The sequence below is a fragment of the Lepidochelys olivacea genome, assembly GCF_965140295.1.
Source record: "Lepidochelys olivacea isolate rLepOli2 genome assembly, chromosome: 9".
Lineage (NCBI taxonomy): Eukaryota > Metazoa > Chordata > Testudines > Cheloniidae > Lepidochelys > Lepidochelys olivacea.
The window spans coordinates 3,043,800-3,068,797 of NC_140419.1; the positions used below are offsets into that span (position 1 = coordinate 3,043,800).

The window sequence follows — 24,998 nt, forward strand, 5'->3', positions numbered from 1 at the left end:
CCCAGCCCTCAACTCTCACAGATCTCAGAGCACAGACCAGGACACTGCGGAGTTGAGGGGAAAAGCACCAGTGTAAGAGGCCTGTGTCTCCACCCCACATAAGCTGTGTACTCCAAGACGGGACAATGGCTGGGTGTTTGTGACTGCCCCTCACGGCAGTGACTGCAGAGAACCGATATCGAGAGATCGCCTGGAACACTGATAACTGGCAAACTGCCTCGTATACCTTTCTAAAGGACTGGGAAAGGCCATTGCGTCCCCTCCTCTCACCCTCAGAAATGCTGATTTTCAAGGAAACCAGAGAGATGCCATCGGACATGGCCAAACAACCCATTCATTTGGGTTGGTTTTTTTGGGTTTCAGTCTGGGCAGTGCTAATGATTGGTGTCGACTTCACTGCATACAGCCAGGAACTGGACATTTTCTCCTGCACTTTATCTTCTCTGGCTTCAAGGCTGACGGCCCATGCAGGTCTGTTGCACATCGGATTTATTGCCATACCAGCAATAGTTTATATAACCCCCCCAAAACACTTGGGGATCAGTGCTATAACCCGGAGTGGTACTGAAAGCTCAAAAGGCTCCCATTGAACTGTGGTGTGTAGAGGGCATGTTGGCAGCGTAGCTTGCGGGTTTGGAGGGGCTGTCGCAGGAGCAGGGATCGAATGCTGTCTCTTCCTGGTCATTTTCACTTCTTGGTCAGGAATGAGCCCAGCCCTGTTGAAATTGGGCTCGTGGTTACACTTTAAAACAAATTTTCATCTACCTGTTTTTTTTTCTTATTCAAACGTTTCCAGGCTTTGTGCCCTCACCTCCTTATTGCCCCACTTTTTAATAGATAAAATGCAATTTGTGGCTTAAACCCCCATCTCTTATCATCCCTTGCACACCTTCCCTTCACAGCTGCCTTTTGCCAGAAGGTGGACTCTGCATTTGTTTAATGAGATCGCTGTTTCTGCTGCTGGCAACCACACGCTCGCAGACCTTGTTGGGGAGGCCAGGCAGGGGCTGTGCCCCAGAAAAGGCAACCACAACAGGAGAGGAGTGACGGAGCCATGCTGCTGCGGGCCCCCCTTTTACACGGCAGTTATCAAACACACTGTAGATTGTTCCTACAGAAACGCCCAGCCATAGGGCTTCTAAAATTCTCCGTCCCTTCACACTCCATGGCTGCTTGCACACGCTGATCCAGGCTTGGATGTGCAATGGCCCATATCTGTGCACGCTATCCCATATCTGAGCACTTTTAAAGCACATCCACTGCAAGCTCTCTTGACAGCATAGGGGTTTGGTTTACAATCAACCAGAGAGCCTTCCATTTTAGGAGATTAGAGCTACATATTCTTGCTCTCCCTATATTATTGCTCTCTCTGTATATTTCTCTCTCTCACTAAACTGACTGTAATAACAGAGAACATTGATGATCTCCCAGTGATGCCTGGTTTAAGTGATTAGTGATTAATTCCTTCCATTGCTTTGTGTTCTCTCTCTCTCCCTGCAGGATATTTTCACACCAGAGTGCAAATTTAAGGAATCGGTCTTTGAAAACTACTACGTTATTTATTCTTCCACACTGTACCGGCAGCAGGAGTCTGGACGAGCCTGGTTCCTGGGGCTCAATAAAGAAGGTCAAATTATGAAGGGGAACCGGGTGAAAAAAACCAAACCCTCGTCACATTTTGTACCCAAACCCATTGAAGGTATGGACAGTTCCCACTCCCTCTCCCCTGGGGCAGATGTGAGCCCCCAGGGGGTAATGGGTAGAAGGGAGGTAGACTGTACTATGGTTCAGCAGAGTGGAGTGGGGACTATACCCTACAGCAGGGACAGTGGTGTAAGAGCTTCAGATTTGAAACACGCTGCACCATCGATATCAGAGCCTGGCTGGCTGCCTTTGCTGTGAGCTCTGCAGCGCGTCCCAAACCGTAAGCCAGCAGGTTGGGTTACTAGAGAACGAGCTGTAAAACCTAACCAAATGGGGGGTACGGGCTGAGTAAAGAGCATAGTACAGGGATGGTCAAGCCTTTTACCTAGGTCATAAATTCAAATACAACCTTTGTCTGAAACGGCCACAATGTGTTGCCATCTCTGATAGCTCCTTGGAAGCCTTTGTCAAGAGTCTGGGGGAATCTCAGTCCAATTCCGAGTCACCAGCTGTCCACCTTGCAGAATGTGTCTCTGGCGAGAGAGCCGGGACATAGACAATGAACTACCCACCCTCCCCTGGAGGCTGTCCTGACACCCCAGGGGCAAGGCATGTGATCAGGCCAGCACATGGGCAGCTCGCCTTGATGCACCCATCCTGTGGTCCCCAGGGTTATTCACCCTAGTGCCCTTCACAGGCACTAACTTTACATTGGAAACAAACCCAGAAGTTTCCTCCTGGTGACGAAAAGTGAACGGTCTTGTTCCCAACAGGAATTCCTCAAGGAGGAGGGAGGGGCCTAGGTCTGTATTGTCAGTGTCAGAAATATTTACCTAAGATGAGAACATTTCAGTGGGCCAGCATTGCTCTCTCCATCTTCTCCAAATCCTCCGCAGCTCCCAGGGCTCGTCTATACACCCAGAGTTACACCGGCCTCCCTAAAAGTGGGGTTTTAACCTGGTTTCATTCAGCCAGTGCACAAGGCTGTTTGGGTGCTCTTATTTTGGTTTAAAGCATGCTTATTTCAGTTTAGCTGAACTCTGTTAGCAATGGGTTATAGTTGAACCACAAAAAGCTGACATAAGAGTGTCCACGCAGGGTTTGCACTGATAGCTGATGCAAACTTGTGTGCAGACAAACCCCTGACAAACGCTGATACTCTGCTCAGCATGAGTGGCTGAAATCCAGAACCAAACTTCTTTTCAGGGCAAAAGGAAAGGGAGGAAAGAAAATAAGAGAGAGAGATGCTGAGGGCTGGTCAACACAGAATTCCACCAGTGTAACTAAAGATGCAATTTTTACCCTGTTTTAGTTAGGCCAGTGGCACTGTGTGTGTGGACACGTACGTTGGCTTAAACCTGGCTTACAGCCATTTAGCTTGTGTTGGTAAATTTACTTGCACGAGCTGAACTGACAGAACCAGCTTTACCCTTCTAGGAGACTGCACACACCGCTGCGCCAATCTAACTAAATTAGTGTAAGTCACACCAGTGTAGCCTGCGTGCAGGCAGCCCGAGGCACTGCTGTGGTGTTTGCCTAGGATGGATGGCTTTAATTAGGAAGTGTTTTCTCTCCTGCTAACAAAAGTAGCAGAACAGAGGCCAGGCGCTGACTCTGGAGCTGTCAGGGGCTCAGAGCGAGGGCTGAAATGGCTTCAGACCTGCAGCTTTTCTGTGCTGCTCCCAGAGTGCGCTGTCCTTTGCTCGGAGGAGAAGATTGGGCTCCCTGAAGAGTGGAGATGAATGGCATGAGAATGGCAGGAAATCCCTTCGGGCAGGTGGCTGATACAGATGAATTCCAGACCACGTGTGAACTCCCCTGCACCCCCTTCCCCATCATCAAGGTCATTAGTAGCAGAAAACCATGCAGAACCTAGGCCTGAGTCTCTGTGGCTGCCAGGCACTGGCTCTGAGTTGAGGATGCCCAGTTGTGGGACTCCCTCTCTGGAGCCCGCAATGGTCACCATTGGAGTATGCAGCCAGCCTGTTTATCTCACCTGGCCTCCCTCTGACCATTTCCCCCACCACTTTCTTGTCTGTCTCCTCCTCACCCCCTGTCCCCAGCTTCGCTGGGGTGGGACTCGTTTGGGAGTGGAGTGGTTTCCCCAACAGCAGCTGGGTTTGCCCTTGTGGCAGATATTTCGGTGCTGCCTGGCTGTGTGTGGTGAGGGGTGGGTCCCGTTTGCTGCTATGTATTTGGGTTTTCGTGCGGGGCCCAGTCGGTGCATGGTGGATGGATGTCACTGGGACCCTGTTCCCTGCAAGCCACACGGCTGGGAGGCAGAGAGGCCTGACTCAGGGCTGCATTCTCCTGACAGTAGATGCTGCTGATGCTGCTTCAGTTTCCAAAACCCCAGCACAGCCCTGGCGTTCCTTTCCCTCGCCTGCATCCCTCTGCCCACCGGTGCGTCAGTCATCGCTGCCATCCAGAGCGAGCAGGGAACCTGGCAGCCACAGTCAGGAGTCCTCCACCCCTTCCCTTCCCCAGCTGCATCCAAGAGCTGGCTGCAGCCCAAGCAAAGGCACGTGCAGCCTGCCAAAGCCTTCCGCTGTCTGGGGCCGCGGCTCGAGCAGGGCTCTCTTCCCAAGCCGAAGGTGAGTGGTCGTTGGCAGAGGTGGTGGAGTGAAGTTGGCTCCGTTCCACGTGACTCGGCTCTGCCCCATCCACCAGGCTCTGCGAGCGGGGCTAAGGCGAAACACAAGCCATGGTGAGAGCATTGATGCCAGCAGCCACCCCCACCATGAGTCTGAGACGGACACGGAATATTTCACGGGAACGTCCCGGCCAGGGTGAAGGTCCTGGATGGCCCTCTCGGGCCTGGAGGATGGAAAGAGGTGACCTGTATAGGACCTTTCCCCCCAAGGCTGCGTGTGTGACTGTTTACCTCTCCTCCTATGTGTTTGTAGCTCAGCCAGCCCTAGAGCACCCCGATCCTTTGTGTGCAGCCATAATAGGGTGGCTACTGTCTGAGCACCCCCCGGTGGCCTGGGGTACCTCTCCAGAACACTGCCTCTCTTTTCCTTCTTCAAAACTCCACGCAGTCCTGCTCATCCAATCGCAGCCCTGCTTGCGGTCCAGTTTCTTTATTAACACAGAGTTCAAAAAAACAAATCTTAACCCCTGCCTGATGGTGGGCACAGCCCCTGTCCCCCGTCCCGCCCCCCGGAGGTGTGTCCCTTTCTGTTGTCGGGGCAGCAGGAGGAAATGCAAGGCCAAGGCTGGTCTTTTTGCCTTCTTCCAAAGCCCCAGCCCCCTTCGCCGGGTACCACTGTAGGAGACCCTCCCTCCCAGCCTCTTCTCTTCTGCAGTTCCCTTTCTACCTGTGTCTCTTAGATCTGACCTCCCTCTGACCCTTTTTAGCTCAGGTGCAGCCCCAGCCCCCTTAAAATGCCCCTACCGCAGGGCAAGGCTATTATCCCTATTCTGCAGAGGGGGAACTGAGGAACAGAGAGATTAAGATACACACCCAAGTTCACACAGGAAGTCTGTGGCAGAGCTGGGAATGGAAGCCAGGTCTTCCAAGACCAAGGCTAGTGCCTTAACCACTGAACAAGCCTTCCTCTTCCTTTGGGAATGTGACCCCCATGAAGGCCATGAGGGTTAGTGCTGGGAGGTGTGTCTGTTGAGGAGGATTTTTGCCTGCTGGAGAAGAGAAGCTTCACAAACTACATCTACAGAAATCACGTCACCCACCACTGAATGGCAGCCACCTCTGAGGTGAAACTTGGCAGCAGTTTACCAGTGTGCACAAAACTACACAGCAGCTTAGTTAAAACAAGAACTGCAGAAACACCAAAACCAGGCCTCCGTGCTCTAATAGCTACCAGCCGAGGGAAATGTGTTCTTTTACTTCAACTGGTGAACTGTTGCTTCTGGATTCAGAATCCAGTGCGAGTGCCAACAAGACAGAAGGCTAACAAATGCAAAACACCTCAAAAATGTCTTAAAATGGCTTTTCTATACAGAAAAAGCAAGTTTTAAGGCATGGTGACTCTACAAAAATGCTTTCAAGTCCTACAACCTGAAGGGTATTTGGGGATCCTTAGTTAATGTATGGCAAGATGCCAGTGTGGGATACAAACACACACGCTGCACACCTCTTTTGATATTTCAAATTTTGGTTGCTGTGGCCTGAACTCAAGGAGCCATTAAAACGTGAGCTTGTGGCCTGAGCCAGGCCAGTTGTCATGTGTGGAATCACGGCTTGGGCCCTGTGCAACCTTTTAAAGCCATTTCAATCTGAGTGTCTATAGCCGCAGGGACTGAACCTATCCTCTGCCCCGCTGCCAAGCCAGTGGGAGTCTTTCCATTCACTGCCATTGGCTTTGGATCAGGCCCTTACAGTGGGACTATTTGGCTGTTTATATCAACTCTGCCCCTTCGTAGGGATATTTCCTGCTTCGCTCTCCAAAGTACCCGCATTTCCCCTTTCCTAGCACTTGACCCTGGAACCAGCGTGCAGCCCAAGGGGAAGGTGGTATCTTCCTTCACTCAGCTGAGAGGCCCCAGGCCTGCTTTTGCAGCTTGGCATTGCAGTTAAGCACCATGGCTTGAGCCAGACCTCCTCTGTGGTGGAGAATGGTCAGTGGGTCGCCTGATCCTACCACCTCCCTGCCTGCCCCCATAGCTTCCCGGCAGGCTGGGGTGCAAGGGGCATCGTACAGAGGCCCCTGAGTCTTCCCCAACTCTTTCCCATAGTGGAACTACGCCAGTTCTGCTAAATCAGAGCCCTCGGTCGCCACGGTGAAGTGGAAAGGGGGAATTTCACTCCCAGGTGCTGTCTGCACTAGGAAGATGTAGCGTGTTCAGCCCCAGTAAACACGGATCATTGTCTTTGTGTCTAGTCGGTGCTGAGCAGCATTTTGGGGGGCATGGATCAACAGTCATGTCACACTGTGTGTCACTACCCAGCCCAGGCCGGGAAAGCTAAGGATCCAACCAGTGGACCAAATTCGGTGACGAATCCTGGTCGCATGCCACCTGAGGCACATTGCACATATGCAAAGAAGAAGCAGCATTTTAAACCCTGTTCGTTACCCTTTGCTAGACACAGCTTGTTTTCTTGTATCATCAGGGCCCTAGAATTGCAGGATTTTGCACAGAGTCTCTCCCACGCTTGCTTCGCCGGCCTGCACTGAAACCCTCGCGCTAGATCCCGAAGGAAGAAAAGGGATCACTTTCAGCTTGTGTTTCCTTGGCGTTTGTGAATAAAAGTGCGGCGTCACCCTCGGACACGCTGTGGTTCCATCTGGCGGCATCCTGTGCGTTCAGCTGCCAGGCAGCAACTAGCTCAGCCCGTCTGCAACTCACATCAGCTGGGATTTCCTTCCAGCCTTTCTTGCATTAATTAAGGCAGAAAACCAAGGTGCATAATGACCTGACTCCCTTCCCACATCTGGTGTTAAGTCAATTAAATCTCTTCAATGGAGCCTTGACTAATACAAGTGACCCTCCTTCCAAGTCTCGGGGGTGACGCTCCCAGGCCAAGTTCTGCATGTGGAGTGGTGATGCTATGGGTGGGGGAGAGCCAGGACTGGGGCAGAGCCAGGGGACCAGTACTGTTCCCTCCCCAGCTGCGCCGCACCCACCAGAGTCAGGACGTGGAGTTTGATGCATCTACATGATGCTGATCATCCTCCGCTCACGTTGGCATGAGGGGGAAGATGCTCAGGATCAGGCTCCCAAGGGGCGTGTGCTGCTCTGAGCTCCAGCAGCCAATGCTGCACAATGAAATGCGGATGTGGGCTTATCTGGCAGAAGGGGGAGGAACAGGGAAGTGGGAATGGTTGGGGACTTGCTCTGGTCGGTCATTATAGAGTTAAGTTATTTCTGCTATTATTCTCTCTCTATGCATCGTTATCCACTTTCCAGGCAGGAGATCGATGCCGTGGGATAAATCGATTCTTGCACTCTCTCTCTTTGATCATTAATTCCTTCCCCATCTTTGGCTATGTCTGATACCGTGCGTCAGCTGGATGGCTCCAAACAGCGAACCGCGCTCCCGTGGAAGGCAGACATGCCCATGCAGGCCTGGGCCGTGCTCTCAGCACCACCAGCTTCCTCCCCCCACACTGGGAGCGCCACCTCCTGGCGTGGAGCGACACCTGATTTCCAGCGGTGCGAGAAAGGGGAGTCTCAGGCCCCCAGCATTAGCCCCCTTGATCTGAGATCCAGTGAACCAAACTTCTGGGTTCCCGGAACCTCCATCGCGTGCCCCTATGGGCTGTGTGCAGGCTTCGTTGCTTATCAAGAGGCGCTGGGAGGCATAATTAGCCCATAACAGCGTGTTATTTACGTAGGATTGTTGTTCTTGCTTCTGTCCCCGGAGACGCCATTTTCCCCACAGCTTTGGGTGCCTCGCTAGCACGCCAGCAAAGCGAGGTGCCGTGGGGTGGGGTCGTTCTGTAACCAGTCCCCTTCACTTGTGCGTACAAGGTGCTCCGGGTAGGGAGGGAAACTCCCGTGTGGGTATGTGGTGCACAAGAGAACATTACGTGTGTCTCACGTTTGACAAGACTGAACCAGTTTGCACTATGGATAGCCTGCTTTGCCTGATAGCTGAACCATGCTGTCAGGCTAAAACGTGTCCCTGGGGTTAACCCAGCCAGCCTGAGTAAATGGGATCCCAGCTCCAAAGCTAGTAGAGATGGGAATTGTGAGGGACAGCAGGACATGTGAGAGGCTAATTTTGCCATCCAGCCCTCCACCATTTCACACTCACACGACTGCCAAAGCTGTGGAACTAGCCCACAGGTCAAACGTTGATTCTTCAGCGCCTAGCCCATGTGGGCGCCCAGCGCTATTGGGGCGCAAGGGGAGTGCTTGGAGCGGAGGCAAATGACGATGCGATGTGCAAGGCAAAAGAGAAGCAGCAGAGACGGGCTAGTGGGCAGTAATGGTGATGACGTTGACGTGCACAGTTTGTGTCCGTCACAAAAAGTGCCATCAAGTGGCTGGCAGGGCAGAATGCCTGGATTTTATGCCTAGTTCTGGCACGGACTCAATGCGCAAACTTGGGTAAGTTCCTTATTCTCTTTGCTTTATTGATAATTTTACCTACCTCAAAGGGGCGTTGTGAGGCTTAGTTATGGTGTGTATTTAAAGTGCTTGGAGGGAAAGTGCTGTATGGTCAAAATAGTATTTTTCATTGGTCATGTTTGCAATGCAACATCAATTACATTAGTGCACACTTGACTGCTCTTCATCTCTGCCCTGGATTGTTATGCATCACTATAAATGTTCATCTAGATGGGAGTAAAAGGCAAAGTAACAGTGCCATTTCAATCTAGCCCTAAGTGGCAGGAGTTATTCCTAAATCAGGGAAAGGCTATAAACATAAGGACTGAATTCATCTTTCTATAGATGAAGAATGGTTTCATTTATTCAGCTATTTTGGAATGGAATTAGTTTGTTTTATGTTGTGTTTATGTTCTTGATGATGAGCCAGAACCGAAGCGTTGCAGGCTTGCTTCTCCCCTGCTTTACACTGTCTGCAGTTGTTTCCACGGCAATTCTCTAGCAACTCGGGATGGACAGACTGCACGCCTGCTTTACACAGGCAAAGGTGTAAGGCTGGCAGGATCAGGCCTAACATCCCCGGAATGATGGGGGGGGGAGATTTGCAAGCTGACCCCATCTCTCATTCTCATCCCCAGCATATTGGGCCTTGAAACATCACTGTTTTGATGACTGTTAGAGCTATGCCGTGTTTGCAATTGTTGAAGATTGACCTCATGGGGCTAACTCCTGAGACCCTTGTTCAGCACTGACTCTGTGTTTGTTTCCGCCTTTCTCAGGGCTAGATCATGCCATACACATCCTTAGAAAGAGGCAGCATGTAGGCACATCACCCCAGGCAGAGTGTAGGCTGGTGCTGTGTCTCAGGGAGGGACAGTTTCTCCTTGGTCTCTCCAGCTGCACTGCAGGGAGGAGTAATAGGTCACCTTTTTATAGGAAGCCATAAACTCCCCTTCCTGCATGGCCAGCCCCCTCTGCTGACTGCCACATGTGGGGAAGGAGCGGCACAAAGCCATGGCTCTGTCCATGCCCCACCAGGTTGCTCCCAGGGGAATGACAGAACAAGGAGCAATAGTCTCAAGTTGCAGTGGGGGAGGTTTAGGTTGGATATTAGGAAAAACTTTTTCACTAGGAGGGTGGTGAAACACTGGAATGCGTTACCTAGGGGGGTGGTGGAATCTCCTTCCTCAGAGGTTTTTAAGGCCCGGCTTGACAAAGCCCTGGCTGGGATGATTTAGTCAGGGATTGGTCCTGCTTTGAGCAGGGGGTGGGACTAGATGACATCCTGAGGTCCCTTCCAACCCTGATATTCTAGGATTCTATGATTCTGATGGGGGAAGTGTTTCTCTCAGACTTGTGATGCCCACACCTCCTACGTGGCCACACAAGGGAGGGGATCCTTTCTCCTTCTTACTTTGCTGCACAGCCACTTAAGGGCATGGCATATTCTGGTCTGCAGTGAGTTAAATAGCAGAGATACTGACTGAACTGCTCTGTTCATGGCTGGAGGGGGTTTCAGTTGGAAGCACAGTATCCAGATCCGGAAGTTGAACTCCCTCCAAGGTGGGCCCGGATGCAAATGTTTTTGTTTGGGGGGGGTCTCATTGTTTCTTGTCAGAGATTAAGGACTGGGGAATAGGCTAAGTCGTTGATCTTCTGCTAGCTAATATTGGCATTGTGAGCTAATGTGCACTGTTGTGAATCGGGATGTTCATTTTATATGTGTATATATTTGTATGTCATAAAAAACATGGAGTCTAGAGAGCCTTATCTGTGAGAGACCCGAAACCCTTCGCTTGTATTTGTGCCTCTTGGAGGGCGTAGACTTCAAAGGGTCTGACTGCCAGCACAGACAGAGAACCGTGAATAATAACGGAATATATTACTGGGATATTAAGGCTTTTCTGCATGTGTGTGGCAGGAAAGGGGGTGGGGGACAAGGAGGCTAGGTTCGGGAATACATAAGCAAATGCAAACGGACAAAGACCTCTGTCTCTGGGATAGTGTGAAAGCTAATTGTTGCCCTTTCTGTTTGCAGTGTGCATGTACAGAGAGCCATCGCTGCATGAAATTGGAGAAAAACAAGGACGCTCAAGAAAAAGTTCAGGGACACCAACCATGAATGGAGGCAAAGTTGTTAACCAGGACTCAACATAACTGACACACCCCTCTCCCTCTCTTCCAGTTCTTCCCTTCCCACTCACCTACCCACCCCACCCGGCGAAACCACACTGAGACGACAATAAACTGAGCAAGGCAGGACCTACCAGTAGCGGCTAGGATTCTGAACTCAAAAATCTTTCTTTGTGTAGGACGAGGAAATCGACTCCCAAATCTTGTCTGTTGCAACGTTTCAAAAAAAAAAAAAAAAAAAAGAAGAAAAAATGTTTTAAATCAGGACTCCATTAACATTTTAAAAGCAAACTGTTTGCTCTTTGATCAAAAGGAAAAATCTCTTCTCTGCATAGTAATAATAAATAATTATTAACTAATACATAATAATAATAATAATTAATAAAGATGTTACCGTTAAAAATAAAAAAAGCTTTTGGAGAATTGAACTTAGCACATGATATGCTGAAAACAAGCCAGGTTCTAAAAACTGACTTCTCTGTGCTTTTGTGTTATTCTTTGCTCTCACACACAAACCCGCATCATTCCAGTCCTTTCCCCAAGCGGCTGGACCCGGTTTCCACAGGGCAGAAAAGGTAGGGATGGATTATGATTCTGTGTCCTCTAATATCAGTAAAGTATGGCCCAGCCGAATTAGGATTCTGACAGTCACGAGCAATGAACGAGTGATGGTGCAAGTGGCTTTGCCAGTCCCAGTAGCGCAGCACGTAGTTATTTGTTGTTGCTACTGGTATTTGAGCAAGTTTGAAGAAGGAGAGAGAGCTTTATGCCTTCCTCCGCCATACAAACATTTTTTACAGTTATTAGGTGCCAGAGCAGGTTCAGAACTAGGTGTTCAGGTCCCACAAGGGGAAACGGTTAAGTTTATTAGGGGTGAGAACATCGAATAATAAATGAGGGGTAATCAAAAGAGAGCAAATAAAGCTACAGCGATACCTGCTGTTGAGTAGGAAGGAGGAAGAGCTCAGTAGAGGAGGGGTGTACGTGCACATGGGCGAGAGAAAGGGGTGTCTGAGGAGTGGGGCAGAGAGTGGGGAAGGTGGGGAGAGAGAGAATGGATGCTAGAACATTTTCCTTACCAATTAGCTGACCTCTCAGCAACCACTCTTATGCCCCCTGTATTTTTCACTCAGACCAGGTTCAAGTCCCAAGCCGATGGTCCCCCTGTGAGGCCCTGGAAATCTCCACAGAGCTGCATTAGCAATCGGGGGCCCAACACAATCCCTGGGAGTTGGGTCTCCCCTGGATTCTCATTGCCTGAGCAGTAAGTTGCAAGAGGCCCGTGCCAGTTCCCTGGCAGATTGGAAAGGGGGCTGAGCGTAGCAGATTGGAAGGGGCAGCGTGGCACACACCTACCAACTCAAGCCAACTTTCTGATTGCAGAAAACTGAACACCCTTGCCCCGCCCCCCCCAACACCCCAACCCTGCTCACTCCATGCCCCTCCCTCCCTTGCTCACTCCCCCACCCTCGCCCACTTTCACTGGGCTCACGCAGGGGGTTGGGGGCGGGGGTGAGGGCTCCAGCTGGGGGGGTGTGGGCTCCAGGGTGGGGCCAGAAATGAGGGGTTCAGCATGTGGGAGGGGATTCCGGGCTGGGGCAGGGGGTTGCGGTGCAGGGGGGTGAGGACTCCAGCTGGGGGTGTGGGCTCTGGGGTGGGGCCAGAGGATGAGGGGTTTAGAGGGTGGGAAGGTGCTCAGGGCTGGGGTTGGGGTGTGGGAGAGGGGTAACCTAAGGTGGCTCCTGGAAGCAGCCGGCATGTCCCTGTGGCCCATAGGTGGAAGTACGGCCAGGTGGCTCTTCACACTGCCCCCGGCTGCAGGCTCTGCCCCCGCAGCTCCTATTAGCTGTGGTTCCTGGCCAATGGGAGCTGTGGAACTGGTGCTCAGGGTGGGGGCCTCTCATGGAGCCCCCGTCCGCCCCTGTGCCTAGGAGCTGGACATGCCGGCCACTTCTGGGAGCAGTGCGGAGCCAGGACAGGTAGGGAGCCCGCCTGAGCCCTGCCACCCCGCCGGCCAGCCTTTTAACAGCCCGGTCAGCAGTGCTGACTAGAGCTGCCAGAGTCCCTTTTCAACTGGGCATTCTGGTCAAAAACCAGATGCCTGGCAACCCTAGAGTAGTGGCAGAGGGAATAGATGCTTTGAATGTAATTGAAAAAGTGACGAAATCAGAGACAGGCAATGGGGGAGGGGGAGAAGCACTGAGTTGATATGCAAAGTGTAATCTTCACGCTGGTCCTTTCTATGGCTAGTGAGAACAAATGAGCATTTGCTGTGGAAGATAAATTTCCCTTTAGTAAATAAATCAGGCTTCAGCCCTGCAGGACACCCACAGGCAGGGGAGTGGGCTTTGCCACTCTCTGCAAGCCTTTGTTTGCACCCCACCCACAGCTGCTAAGCCTGTCCCTCTGCTTTACAAAGCCCAGACACACACCCCACCATAGGCCCAGGTTCTGTGTGGTGCCGTAAACTCTCACTTCCCATGCACAACAGTGAAGTCAATGGGAGCGGAGGCTGCTCAACACCGAGTCCGTTCAGTGTCTTAGCCCACCTCCACCGCCATGAAGATAAGAATGCCACACTTGGTCAGCCCAGTGTCCTGTCCCTGACCGTGGCCAGTGCAAGGTGCTTCAGAGAGAATGGCCAGGACAGGCAATTATTGAGTCACCCATCCCAGAGCCAACCCGTGCCTGCTGATGGGGCAGTGAGGGCAGCTACCTTCAGCAGTGTTACTGAGCATGCTCAGTACAAGCCAAGCAGCAAATTGGGGGGGGGGTGCACATGACCCCTGCACACCTCCCACACACACACACACACATAGCCTATGCCTGACAGTCAATTCCAGCTTCTGTTCTGGGACATCCAGACCATGGAGTTGTGTCCCTGATCATCTTGGCTAATTGAATCAGGCAAGTTCCTGGAGCACAGGTCTGACAATGGCCTACTTTTGACCTTCACAACATCTCATGGCAATGAGTTCCTCAGGTTGACTGTGTGTTGTGTTGCCTTTTGGTTGTTTTAAACTTTCTGCCTATTAATTTCATAGGGTGATTCCTGGTTCTTGTGTTATGTTTAGGGCGGTAAATAACATGTCCCTGTTCACTTTCATCAGACCATTCATGATTGTATAGACCCCTATTATATCCCCGCTCAGTCAGTCCTTCGAAGGTGAGCAGTCCCAGCCTTTGTACTCTCGCGTCGTACAGAGGCTGTTCCATCCCCCTCATCATTTTCATTGCCCTTCTCTGCAGCTTTTCCAATGCTAATATACCGTTTTTTGAGATGGGGTGACCAGAACAGCAGCCAGTATTCAAAGGCTGGGCATACCATGGATTTCTGTGGTGGCATTATGATATTTTTCTTTTTTATGACCTATCCCTTTCTTAATGATTCCTAACATTCTGTGAACATTTTTGACGGCCGTGGCACATTGAGTGGATGTTTTCAGAGAACTATCCACAATGGCTCCAAGATCTCTTTCTTGAGTGGAAACAGCTAATTTAGACCCCATCATTTTATAGGTATAGTTGGGATTATGTTTTCCAGTGCATATTACTTTGCATTTATCAACACTGAATTTCATCTGCCATTTTGTTCGTGAGGTCCCTTTGTAACTTCGCAGTCACCTTTGGCCTTAACATTTTGTAGTGTCTGCAAATTTTGCCACTTCACTGTTCCCTCCTTTTTCCAGCTCATTAATGAATACATTGAACAGCACAGGGCCCAGTGCAGTTCCTTGGGGTGCCTGGTAAGGCCTTTTTCAAAAGCAGGCATTACATTAACTACCCGCCAGCCATCTCGGACACGGGCTGATGTGTGCAATAGCTTACATGCTGCAGTTAGTATTCCTGCAAGGTCATACTGGAGTTTCTTCAGAACTCTTGGGTGAAGACCATCTGGTCCCGGTGACTTTGTTACTGTTTAGTTTATCAAAACCTCCTCTATTGATGCCTCAAGCTGAGACAGTTCCTCAGATCTGTCACCTAAAATGAATGGCTTGGGCATAGGGACTTTCCCCCACACCCTCGGCAGTGAAGACCAACGCAAAGAATTCATTTAGCTTCATCACAACAGCCTTTTGTTCCTAGCACCATACTCATCCAGTAGCCCAGCTGACTTTTTGGCAGGCTTCCTAGTTCTGATATACTTAAAAAAAATTTTGCTGTTAATTTTTGTGTCCTTAGTTGTTCTTCAAATTCTTTCTTGGCCTGTCTTGTACTTTTACATTTGACTTGACAGAGTTTTCTATTTCTGTGCTCTTTTCTGTTTTCCTCACTAGGCTTTGACTTCCAATTTTTAAAGAATGCCTTTGTAGTCTGCCGTTTAGCCGTAGTAGCATTTTTTTTTGGGGGGGGGGGGTTCTTGTACAAGTTTTTTATTATTGTTATTATTAGTAGTAGTAGTAGTATTTTGGGTATACATTCAGTTTGAGTCTCTATTATGGTTGAAGTTAAATGCTGCTCTGGTGGGCTTCTTTAGCATTTCCCCCCTACAAGGATGTTAAATTTAATTACGTTGTGATCATTATTACTTCTTGCACCAGATTCTGTGCTCCATTTATGACTAAACCAAGGATTGCCACTCCCCTTGTGGGTTCCAGGACTTGATGCTCCAAGAAGAATTTATCTATGGTGTCTAGAAATTTTATCTCTGCATCCCGTCCTGACATGACATGTTCCCAGGCAACATGTAGGTAATTGAAATCCCCCATTATTGTTGTGTTTTCTGCCTTTGTAGCCTCTCTAATCTCCTTGAGCATTTCACAGTCACCGTCACCTTCCTGGTCTGATGGTCAGTAGTATATTTCTACTGCTGTACTCTTATTATTCAAGCCTGGAATTTCTATCCAGAGAGAGTCTATGGTGCAGTTCAGTTCACTGAAGATTTTTTTTGACTCTATGCTTTCTTTATTGTGTATCCTGGTATCACCATGTCCAGTGTATTAGCCTCTTTCTACCACGTTTCTGCAATGCCTATTATATCAATATCCTTATTTAATGCCAGGCACTCTCGTCCAGCCATCTTAGTATTTAGACGTGTAGATAAGCGTATGTACATTTGGTCCATATTTAGTTGCTCATCTTCATGTTTTATTTAAATGGAACTCTTTGACGTTGGATTGTTCCTCACAAGCTCCTATGTGTGCTTTACGAATGTCTTTCCTCTCCTTTTTATCTGGGTATAGCCTTCCCCCTCAAATAGATTAATCTCTGAAGGCCTCAGAGTAACAGCCGTGTTAGTCTGTATTCGCAAAAAGAAAAGGAGGACTTGTGGCACCTTAGAGACTAACCAATTTATTTGAGCATAAGCTTTCGTGAGCTACAGCCCACTTCATCGGATGCATACCTTGGAAAGTGTAGAAGATCTTTTTATACACACAAAGCATGAAAAAATACCTCCCCCCACCCCACTCTCCTGCTGGTAATAGCTTATCTAAAGTGATCACTCTCCTTACAATGTGTATGATAATCAAGTTGGGCCATTTCCGGCACAAATCCAGGTCCCCCCCCCCCCCACACACACACACAAACCCACTCTCCTGTTGGTAATAGGCTGTCTCTGCCCAGACTGCGGGCTCCTTTGTGCCTATCGACTTGTCCTCAGCCCTTACTTTAAAATAACCCTTGACAATCTTTTTAATTGTACATGCCAGCAGATGGGTTCCATTTTGGTTTAAGTGGAGCCCGCGATGGTAGCTGACCTTTTTTCCGGATCAGGCCATAAAGGTCGGAGGGGTGATGTCCAACTTACACAAATGTTGCAATAAAAACAATCCCATTATCCTGGGACGTTTGTCACTCTGGTCTGTGCCCAAGTGCTTCTCAGCCTGTAAGCAAGCCCTGCCACTTTCCATGCCCCCTATGGCACCAAAGAGCTGTGGGTGAAATTGAGAGCAGGACATGCCTAATGCCTGCCACACATCCCAAACATTAGTGGTGATGGGCCTGGATAGGGGTAAAGAGTTGGAACCACAAATCAGACAGTGCAAAGTTCAACCCAAAATGGTTATGATTTTTTTGAACTGATAACCCCTGTAAATGTGATGCTCTTCAGATACATTACATGGGCTCCATGGCCATACTCCACAGCCTTCGTCACTGTCACTTTCAGGGCCTCAGCTGGCCTGAGAGGCCAGACCAAGCGCTAAGCTGCTACGGCTTCTGGAGTTAAGCAATCGGCCGGTGTGAAATGCCATCCTCTGGGCAATCAGGATGAAGGCCACACAAAAAAGGAGTGCGATATTGTATGGCAGTTTTGAGCCCGAGGTTCTGAACCTCAAGGTAAGCGGCGCCGGGCTGGAGCCCGCACCCCCAAACCCCTCCTGCACCCAGCACCCCAACCCTCTGCCCTGAGCCCCCTAACCCCCTGCTGCACCCCAACCCCCTGTCCTGAGCACCCTCCTGCACTCCACACCCTTTCCTGCACTCCAACCCCCTGCCCTGATCCCCCCGCCGCACCCTGCACCTCTCCTGCACCCCAGCTCCTTGACCTGAGCCCCTGCCTGCACACCGCACCCCCTCCCACACCCTGCACTCCCTCCTGCACCCCAACCCCCTGCCCCAGCCCTACATTCATGGCCCTGCATACGATTTCCCCACCCATATGTGACCCTTGGGCCAAAAAGTTTGCCCACCCCTGAATTAGAGCATGTTCTCTTGGAGTTTTGAAATGACGAAACCTTGAAATAAAGCTCCCTTGTACCTGTCACCGCTGCCCACTATTCCCCACCGCCACATGGATAGTCACGTGGCCTGCTTTCCCGCTGTGCTGACGTAGTGACTGGCAGGGCCGCCAGAGGCTGAGTAAGCCGTGTTAGGGCTTGTGGTTGGTTACAACGGTTTAACGCTGTTGTTTATTTAAAGGGTCAAGTTCTTCTTGTGGGTGAAGAGGGGCAATTTGACCATTGGAATTAATTATTGAGCGTCTGCTCTGGGGTTCCCATCACCCTAGTATCTGAACAGCTGCCACACACTGTCACCTATAGAACTGGCTTCCTGAGATGTCCCAATAGGACTGTAAAAGGGGAATCCGCATCACACAGGTGTGGTTCTTGCGGGGCATGTCCCCACAGGGCTCATTTCTTGGTCCTACGCTATTTAATATTTTTATCAATGACCTGGAAGAAAACATAAACACATCGCTGGTCAAGTTTGCCACTAACACAAAGACTGGGGGGGACAGAGCGATTTTGAGCGGTTGGTAAACTGGGCAGAAGCAAACAAGATGAGTTTGTTCCCAGCTCTGTATATTCGGCTATATTAAAAGACTGTAGGCCATATTCACAGGAAGGGGAATTCTCTCCTGGGAAGCAGCAACTCTGATAAACCGTTGGGGGGTTCTGGTGGATAATCAGCTGAATGTGAGGGCCCAGGGGATGCTGTGGCCCAAAGGGCAAATGCAACCCTCGGATGCATAACCAGAGAAATCTCAAGTAGCCACAGAGCGGCTATTTCTCCTCTGAATTTAGCACCAGTAGCATGCTATTGGAACATGGTGTCCAGGTCTGGTGCTCACTTCAAGAAGGATCTTGCAAAACTGGACAGCTCAGAAAAAAACCACCCGACTGAGTACAGGATTGGAAACCATACCTTATCGCAATAAGCTAACTAGATTGACTTCCTTGAGTCTAACAAAGAGAAGGTTGGGGGCAACTTGATCACAGTCAACAAATACCTATATGAGGAAATATTGGATAATGGGCTCTCCAATCCGGCAGACAAAGGTCTAACATGATGCAATGGCAGGAGGCAGAAGCTAGACAAATGCACACAGGAAATAAGGGGTACATTTTTTTTAACACTGAGGGTAATTAACCATTGGCACAACTTACCAAGGGGCATGGTGGCTTCGCCATCACTGGCCCCTTTTTATACCAAGCTGGGCTGTTTGTCGAAAAGAGCTGCTCAAACAGGAATTCTTTTGGGGCGGGTCTGTAGCCTGTGGTCCACACAAGGCCCAAGTAGGCGAACACAGTGGTCCCATCTGGCCTTGGGTGCTCTGAAGCTGTGAAATTCATGGCTTGGGGGACTTTAAAACACCTTTCTGCCCTCACACTTCTGGACCAGGGCCAAATCTAAAGCAGCCCAAGCCAAGCTGCATCAAGGTGGCAGCATTGCACAGACTCACTCTAGTAGTGGCTGCTAAGGCCCCAGCCCCTGCATGCCTCCTGGTCCAGGGCTTACCCAATTCCTGCACTGGGGGAATTCACCCCCAGCCAGATCTGGAGCTGATGCCGGGGCCGGGGACTCTCTCCAAGAGAAACTGAGGCCAACATTTTGCAAAGTGTTCTCTGCTTGTGAGTGCCTTAATTGCTAGGTGCTCCAAACGACACAGCTAGGGCTGATGGTCGGAGGGGCTGATCAGCTGCTGTTGTCTTCAGCTGGAGCCATGGGCACACAGACCATCTGACAAGCAAACGGGGTCTCCAGCTCAGGACCCTGAATTAGGGGCCTGAGTGATTTGCCCAGGAAACAAAGGGGGCCTGCAGTAAAGCTGGAAACAGAGCCAATGTTCTCCCAAGTCCTTGTGCAGGACCTTGGCCACAAGAAAATCTTTCTCAAACCCATCCAGGGGCCCCTCCAGGCTAAGCCTGAGGGCCGCTGGCAGAGCGGGGTCATCGGGGAAGCTGGCACTGGTGCTGCCCATGCTATGTTTAGTCTGGGGGTGATTTGGAGAGAGGTTTCCCAGGCCTGCTCATGTCCTGGGCACTACATTTATTTCCAACTATACAGTCCCCAAGCCCCGGAAAGTGCCGAATTCAACCCAAAACGTCAAGGTAACGTCACCAGGTAGAACCATTTTTGCGCCAGCTACTCACCATTGGGGAGTTTGGGCATTTTTCTCTTTCTGGGATAGTCACCTCCTGAGCCAACTGGTGAAGGAAATCACACTGACACTCCTGTCAATAGCTGTCATGGACTAGCAGGTGAGCCGCTCCCCTGAAACGTGGGGGGGTCCCTCCCTACCCACTCAGCCATGGCAGATGGCTAGCTGCACAGCTTGGTGTAACCTGGAGCTAAACCCAGGGCTTAATTCATAATGAAAGAGGTGTCAGGGCTCGAGCAGTTAATGTTTTTACTTTCATACCTGACATGGCAAGCCCCGAGGTGCCAGGGCTATGAACTGCCAAGCATAGAGGTGCTGAGGGTCAGCCCTGGCAAAGATGAAGCTCTGGCTAACCCCCTTGTGTGACTTAGCCCTGGTCTACACTAGGACTTTAGGTCGAATTTAGCAGCGTTAAATTGATGTAAACCTGCACTCATCCACACGATTAAGCCCTTTTTTCCGACTTAAAGGGCTCTTATAATCGATTTCCTTACTCCACCCCGACAAGTGGATTAGCGCTTAAATTGGCCTTGCTGGGTCGAATTTGGGGTACTGTGGACACAATTCGACGGGATTGGCCTCCGGGAGCTACCCCAGAGTGCTCCATTGTGACCGCTCTGGACAGCACTCTCAACTCAGATGCACTGGCCAGGTAGACAGGAAAAGAACTGCGAACTTTTGAATCTCATTTCCGGAGACTGTGGGAACTGCGGGATAGCTACCCACAGTGCAACACTCCAGAAGTCGACGCTTGCCTTGGTACTGTGGAAGCGCTCCGCCGAGTTAATGCACTTAATGCACTTAGAGCATTTTCTGTGGGGACACACACAGTCGAATATATAAAACCGATTTCTAAAAAAATGACTTCTATAAATTCGACCTAATTTTGTAGTGTAGACATACCCTTAGGACACACTGCACAGTGTTTGTCTTGCAAAGTAGCTGCTCTGTGTGGCTGTGGGTCATAGATTCTTGATGCCTTTGGTACCGCTCTGCTCTGCTGCAGGGCGTGGCTTAGCGGTCGCACATTGCACACTGTGTGTTTTTAATAAACACCTGGGAAGCTTTTTCTCCAGTCCCAGGACAGCTGTAAAAGAGAGGCACAGTGCCATGCTTGGGAACCCATGTGCTGCTTCACAATGTGACAGGACAGTGAACAGAAGGCAAGTGCCCACAGAATTTGCTGTGGAAGCTCCTACAGGCTCTTGGTTGCTTTGTGCTGTTAAGTTTCCAATGTCAAAGCCAAGCGGAGTGCTTCAGGCTTTAAGTGTTTGTATAGTTCTTCTTTCCCAATTCATATAGAAGACTATAACATAATACTTAAACAGTGTGCATCTAGAAGGACATTATTTTAAACTAATGTAAACGGGAACACTTGTCTGGCCTTAAAAGTGAAAACAGGTCAAAGTCTGCACTCAGACATTGGGCCCATGTGGGTTTAAGACCAGAATTTGGCAAAGAATTTTTGAAGTTAAAAGGTTTAAAATGAAAGCTACTCTCCCCTGGCACACATCACAATGCAAGACCGTACCTCTGTAGCAGCTCTGTGTTTGATGAACACTTCACAGCTCTCAGAGCAATGGAAGATACTAATGGAGGAGCTTTGAAGTGAGACACAGACAGTATAATGTAGGAAGAGCTGCACTGTGCGTGTGGTTGCTTCTTAAATGAAAGGGATTTGTTTCTCTTAACTGTGGGTTGTTAGGCCTTTGCAATATTGTGTGAATACCAACCCTAACGAGCCCATTCTCACCTAGCCATCCAGGGCAAAAACTGTTCATGCTATGGCAGCATGGCACAGGGCACACTTAATACAAAAACGCAGGAAAATATGGTGTTTCCTAGCACACATCCAACCATAAAGGTCCAGTCCTACCAGATGCTGAACACCCACCCCCGTTAGCTTACAAGGGGGCTGAGTGCACTTGGGGCCAGAATTTAAAGTGCCTAAAGACCCCACCAGCAAATAGGCCCAGATCCTCAAAGGTATGTAGGTGCCTAACTCCCTCTCGGGCACTAATGAGATTTTTGACAGTGCCTGCGCCCCCCGTGGACGGGAATCGGAACTGTTCCTCCATTGAGCTGCAGAAACAGGAGCCCTCTAGTGAGCTGCAAGATATGACCATTACTGGCAGCTTTTTGCTTCCAAATTACGTGCCTGGTCCACCTTGAAGGATCAGTCCCCCATAACAAAACATGATGGGGTTAATTCGGCCCACCTGGTGGCAAAGTGGGTGCAATATATTAGAGGAGAGAGTACTATAAGCGAGGGGAGAATGCTGATTGGGTAGCATATCATACCCACGTTGTACAGCAGTCATGACCCAAGGCCACACGGAAGCCAGCTCTCTTTCCCCAGCATGCTGCCCAGCACCATGTGGATTGGAGGGTGGGGCGAAAGTTCCAGCCCATTTCTTCTCACCTGTGCAGGCAGGAGAATAGCAGCTCTGCAGAGGCTGCTTCTCCCCATCTGACACTGTCACCCATGGGGGACACCATGTCTCCATCTTCCCCCGATATACCCCGGCATGGGAAGATGAGAAGCACAGAAACTGAGCAGGACAGCATGAGTTAAATTGCTTGGCTGTCCTAATGTTTAATAGCTGGACAGATTTCTTTGTTAAAAATAACTCTTGCTTTTGGTTCATGCACAAAGCTAGAAATGGGCATTTGTCTGAATCACCCCCACCCTCCCTGTGGCCCTGCACCAGATGGTGCCAGGGACCAACGAGGTCAGCGCTGCATTAGAAGGTTAATGTGTACTGGCTAAGATATATCGATAGCTCGAAGCAGTAGATCATTGTCCTTGCCCACAGCCTGCATGAGAAATGGAACTAATCGTGTGCTTCATTTTTGCATTAGGACAAAAATATGCAAATGAGCGTCTGCCGGACCAGGTTTATACATCAAGGGCTTCTCGCAATGAAACACAAACTTGACCTGCTGCTGCATGGTGACAAACTACCAGCATCCTTTTAAAAAATACATTCAACTCCCTTGTGCAGGGGAGTTTCCATAGAGTTTAATGCTCTAATTCTCTCTCTTCCAGTGGGCGGACTGAAAGCCCTGTTGGAGGAGGCCAGTGAGACAAAGATTACATCTTACACACACCAACCAACAATCAATCACGCCCTTTTATGAGACTGCTGAAGGTCCCAGGTGGGCATCAATGAATTTCATCACGACTGAGTTATGCCTGACACCTTGATTTGCCCACATTATAAACAAACACACCTGCCATTCGGTTTGGTTTACTCACACATTTTTAGACATTCATTTTAACATATTCCTTCTTGGCTCAGTCCCACTCATTCCGGGAGGTGCTGTGGAATACCTGGTAACGAGGGCCTCTCTACTGTTGCACAGGACCCAGCGCGAATAGTATGTGGCGAGCAGCTGTCACATAGCGTTTCCAGAGCGAGCATTTCTTTCCATGAGCCATGCATCACTGCAGCTTGCATTGAAACATTAACTGCCTCCTCATCCTGCCACAGGCTCAGCATCACCTTCCCCCAGGTACCATATCACCGCTGAATACCAGCCAGAGAGCAACCTTTGAGAATGATGCGAGGAGCTCCCTCGAGACCTGGATGCTGCGATCACGTACTCCAGGAGGCTCGTGCCTCAGGCAAGTGAGGGCCCGAGTGCAGGAGGACTTGCCCTTTGATTGCCCTGTGGAAAGCACAGGGCATGTTGGCTAGCTGGTCAAGCTAGCTGCTTGCAACCTCTACAAAGGGAGTTTGGATTTAGTTCATTTGCACCACACTCTGATGCACATAAAGGGTTAATGCCAGTACAATTCGCCGGCACAAATACTAAGCGCTGAAAACTGAGCTATGCCCTCCAAAAATTAGAGATGAAGAAAATTTTAAGACTCTCTTAAGACTGGGTTATATATTGTTCTATTTTCCATGCTCAATACAATCATTGCCACAATGATAGATACATGCTGTGCGTCTTTCTATTCTCGGCCAATTTTCCCCATGGGAACACACTATCTCAGTTTAAATACCGAGCAGGGCTGGTGAGAGAAAGCAATGTGCTTATGCTGTGTTAACCTTGGGTGTTAATCTGAATTCTAGCTAGCTGGTTGTTCACCTTTCTCTCGCAGCTTGCTAAATCTGTACCAGGGGGATAGCTGCCCGTCAAACTGGAGGATATAGCAAAGGGCAAAGTTATGCAGGCTATTGTGTGTCAAAAATCAGGGTAGATGCATTTAATTCCTGCACTTTGTGCTTGTGACAAAAATGGTAAGGGGACCAGCATTCAGTGCGGCCTGAATCCATTCAAGTGCCGGTGATTGCACCAAGCAATGGACCTGACATCAGTTTCAGTTTCTTTCTTTATAAACTTGAAAGCGACCTAGTAAGGTTAGTAGGTAAAGAAGCTGCCCTGCAGGGATCCCCATTACCTCGCCACATGTGCCCACCAGGACTGCACAGAGACATCTGCGTAGTGCCCTAGGTAATAATGGCAGTATCTTGGTGCAGCAGAGAACGGATGGCCGTATTATTTTGAATACGGTAGCAGAATGGGCTCTAGTGGGCTCGGCGCTGGAGAATGTCCTGTGAGAGACTGTCCCTACCCCAAGGAGCTTGTGCTCTAAAGAAACAAGACAGACAAATAGTAGGAGGGGAATCAGAGGCCCAGTGACTTGGCCAAGGTCACACAGCAGATTAGGAGCAGAGCTGGGATTAGAGCTGAAGGGTGAGCTCCACAAGGTGGATGTGGACTCAGCATTGGATTGCCTACCTTCTGGGCACCAGGCTGCTTCGTGCAAGCTACAGTCCCAAGCCAGGTGCTGGGGCGCTTTATGTGGTGCACGGGGGAGAGTGAGGCACCTAAGAACGGGTATCACAAAAGCCAGCAAGTGGCAGAGTGACAGTCCCTAAACTAGGCAGCAGGAAAGGCAGAGGAACTGGCTGTGGTCTGAGCTCCATCCCTCCAAGGAACTTAATGCCTCCCTCTGCTTGGGATTCAGAGTCATGAGCCTCCTCCCACAGTCAGGCATCTAAGCCCTTCTCCCAGAAGAATGAAGGGAAAGGTGGTGCCCCGAGGTTGGAGCACTCACCTGGGAGGTAGGAGACCCAGGTTCCAATCCTCCGTTTGATTTCCTAGTCATGGGGCCGGTCAAAGAATGAGAATGACCTTATAGCTGGGTGGTTAGGGGCTCTGCTGGCAAGTGAGACATCAAACCTCTGCTCCACATCAGGCAGAGCGGGGAGTCCAACCCGAGCCTCCCACAATGTGGGCTCTGAACACGCCTACCAGACAGGGCTCCACCAGAGAGACAGGCACCTATAGGGTTAGATGCGGGCTGAGCAGTGGTTTTGAGGAGCTAAATTTTGGACTTAGATGTCTAAAGTGACAGTTAGGTGCC

At 50.0% G+C, this 24,998-nt stretch overlaps 1 protein-coding gene across 4 annotated transcripts in view; it reads left to right on the forward strand.

The window, feature by feature from the left end:
• FGF12 (fibroblast growth factor 12) overlaps positions 1 to 11,267 on the forward strand; it is a 281,467-nt gene extending 270,200 nt beyond the window's left edge. For all 4 annotated transcript variants that reach the window (XM_084638435.1, XM_084638434.1, XM_084638436.1 and 1 more), the window contains exons 4-5: positions 1,501 to 1,699; positions 10,700 to 11,267. In XM_084638435.1, the coding sequence (XP_084494561.1) occupies positions 1,501 to 1,699; positions 10,700 to 10,818 (318 nt within the window). In that variant the 3' untranslated portion in view covers positions 10,819 to 11,267. The remainder of the gene's footprint in view (positions 1 to 1,500; positions 1,700 to 10,699) is intronic.
• The last annotated feature ends 13,731 nt before the right edge of the window (positions 11,268 to 24,998 follow it).